The sequence below is a fragment of the Etheostoma spectabile genome, chromosome 17, assembly GCF_008692095.1.
Source record: "Etheostoma spectabile isolate EspeVRDwgs_2016 chromosome 17, UIUC_Espe_1.0, whole genome shotgun sequence".
NCBI lineage: Eukaryota > Metazoa > Chordata > Actinopteri > Perciformes > Percidae > Etheostoma > Etheostoma spectabile.
This window is the reverse complement of record NC_045749.1, coordinates 18,218,525-18,221,665: the sequence shown is the minus strand read 5'-3', so window position 1 is coordinate 18,221,665 and position 3,141 is coordinate 18,218,525. Positions and strand designations below refer to the sequence as shown.

The 3,141-nt window shown below is 40.6% G+C and overlaps 1 protein-coding gene across 1 annotated transcript in view; it reads left to right on the top strand.

Annotated features, from left to right (window-relative positions):
• Positions 1 to 1,731: 1,731 nt before the first annotated feature.
• nid1a (nidogen 1a) overlaps positions 1,732 to 3,141 on the top strand; it is a 15,666-nt gene continuing 14,256 nt past the window's right edge. The window contains exon 1 of the mRNA XM_032542113.1: positions 1,732 to 2,146. Coding sequence (XP_032398004.1) covers positions 1,943 to 2,146 — 204 coding nt within the window. The 5' untranslated portion in view covers positions 1,732 to 1,942. The remainder of the gene's footprint in view (positions 2,147 to 3,141) is intronic.

The window sequence follows — 3,141 nt, the reverse complement described above, 5'->3', positions numbered from 1 at the left end:
ATTAGCGGCTAACAGCAGAATGATTTGTTTTTTAGGTTTAACTGAGATAAAGTCCAACAATCCAGACAATTCCAGTACATTTAAAGCAGAAATATATTCAAATAAAAAAGATATTATGGCTGGTTAGGTTCTGTGTTTCACCAGAACATAGAGGAGCAAGATAAAGCCCCACGAGATGCTCTCGTTCATACTGCTGTTAGAGAAAAACTCACCTTAAAGCCCTGCAAGAGAGGCTAAAAATGGACGGTTTCCCCTGAGGGTGACGCTAAAGAAAAGGCAATTGAATCATTAGAATCCCAATCATTTATCTCCCTGCACATTTCACAGCACTGTAGTCATTATATATTTTGGCCTGAGGGAGGTGCAAGAGGGTAGCTCCACAAAAGTGTTCCCAAAAAGCTCATCCTCTGTGGTTTCCAACTTATTTGCCGTGTTATTCCTTAAAACAAATCGGTGTCTACTTGGGACCCTTTATCAATAGTTATGGCCTTAGTTTGGGCGTGAGATATGAGCAGTTTGACCAGAATTTACATTTTTCCTCTTGGATTAAAATTCACTTGAAGTTTTTAGAGGCCGGAGACAGTGAAAATACTTCAGAAGGAAAAGATTATAGGAAACTCTGAAAAAATTAAACTTAATTTTGTGCAACAAAATACACATATTTTTCATTCTGACACCTTTACAGGAGGCACTCTGCCAATTTCACACAGGCAGGTCAGTTTACACTTCCTGAGGAGTAATGTTATTTACCAGGCAAGGAAGGATCAATGATACCAAACTGAAAGCAGTTTTGACATCTCTTGTGAAATGAAATCTTGGCCTAGGGGTCACCAAATAAATTATATATAATGTAATAATAATAATTATAAGAAGAAGAAGAAGAAGAAGAAGAAGACAGAATCATCTGCAGGCCATGATAGTCTATACCAAATCTAGTGGAAATATCATCATTCATTGAGAGGTCATTTCTTATCTTATTTTCATTTTCAAAGTACATTGATATGGACCAAAGTGTTGGCAAAATACATTTTTTGGCCAATGGAGGCGCCAAACAAAAAGGTCAGAGGTCACACAAATTAATTACGGATCTGGGGACCATGAATACCCATATTAAATTGTCATGGCAATGTGGCCAACAGTTGCTCAGATAAGTGGACCAAAGTGTTGGATGGCTGGTGATGGATGACTGCCCATCCGTTAGCAGGGCAGAAACCGCTCCAAATTGAACCATGTTACCAGCGTGCCCCTCATCATCCCAGCTGGGGTCGAGTCTGATAGCCACAGCGGGATGCCTCAAATGATTAGTTTATGGTACAGTGCTTTGTGATATTGTCCTTTACATAATGTTTCAATCAAACCGGCCAAGGGGCTCTGTTGCTGGTAACTGGTCCATGCTCTGATGGTCCCTTGGCCTGTATCCAAATCTGCTAATACAGTCCAGTGTTGTCCCTCTGGAGACACTTGGACTTTACACACAGTGGCCCCTGTGTTTTAGTACCTTATCACCTAAACAGTGATAGCTGCTTTCTACTGTATTGGCAATAGTGGAACAATGATAAAGGAATGTGCTGTGAAACTGACCTCAGTGGCTACATCTGTCCTCAACCAACCCTTGTTATAACTCCAATGTTTTGGGTTTTTAAAGTAAGCCAAACGCCATCACTGCAGATGTCCAGTAAACTGACCCAGAGCATGCCAACTTACAATAATAACCACATCAATAAGTAACAGCATGAAAGGAAAAGTATAGGCTACCTGCTTCTCATTTCTTTCTCCAGTGTTGGTGGTTTTATGAAAGCAGTTCTCAGCGCGACTCTCAACTCCGCCCCATGTTTCCCCCAAACTCTGACTGAACTTTCTTCAGTGGACTCTGTGCGTCACTCTCCACTAACCTGGCTTGGAAAAATCACAGGGCTGAACAACTGCTCCTGAAACACGAACAATGGGTTGGCATGAGCAGGGATGGCTCCTCTGTGCGAGTTTTCTTGGATTTGTGGTGTCGGTGCAGAGCATAACGCGGGGAGATCTTTTTCATTACGGACCAAGCGTAAGGGACCAGTTACTGGAAGCAGGGAATGACCAGACGCACCGACTTAAACTGGACAAGCCCGTTTTGTTTTATGATGGGTCTTTCGACAGCATCTTTGTAAGTTAAACCATATCTTGGTACACTATCATTGCCATTTCATTACAAACGCGTGGGATTTATTGGTCAGGGTGGACCATCTTGCGTAATTGCGCATACCAAAGAAACAGTTTTATGTGAAAATGGGTCAGTAGTAACAACTTTAAACAATACCTGGAAGTTTTCTAATATATTTCTGGGGCAGGGTATGCTCTGGAGTATTTGGAAATATTGATAAAACTTATCACAGAGGTTGCGATATCTTGTGGAATGCATGTGTCCACGCATTCTTACAGCTTCCCCTGAGGTTATCATTTTACCGTTGACACAAGAACCACCAGAGTACGTGTTTTGCAATCCAACCCAAGCATCTACTGATGTGTCCAATAAAAGATGCTTAAATGAACCAAATATAGAATGTTTAAAATGTTCCCATACTGCAATATCTAGATAATATACAGTAGCCTACGTAAACTGTGCCAAATAGTGACTTTGGAGTCTGTAACCTAATTCATTCTTAAAGACTTCTTGTGTTTATTTGCAGTTTGCAGTAACCACGTGGAGCTTTGAAATGACTTGAAAAAAATCCAAAATCGAATAGCAACATTTAGCTGAAAGCTGCACCATTGTTTTGGACAGACAAACAGCCCTTTATTCCCTGGGATTCTCCTTTTCAAAGAAAAGTGCTGCATCTCTGTTTTAATTGCTGCATGTGGATAATATGCTATTAGAGAGTAATTATATCCAGAGGGTATTTCCTTTGAAAGGCAAGAACTCAACCTTTGTTGTGAGTAATGATGGCGATAGATAGCCTACTTCAAACAGTACACCTTATTTCTGTTTTTATAACAACTTCATCTTTGATCAGTGAAGTTGACTGTATCACTTATGGAACCGTTTCATCCACAATCTCGCCCAAGGAGCAGAGCTGTTAGAAGGAGATGTGCAGAGGCAAAAACTTGTAGTTGACACAGCCTGAGGTTGAGAATACATGTTGAATTCCTTAATATAACAAT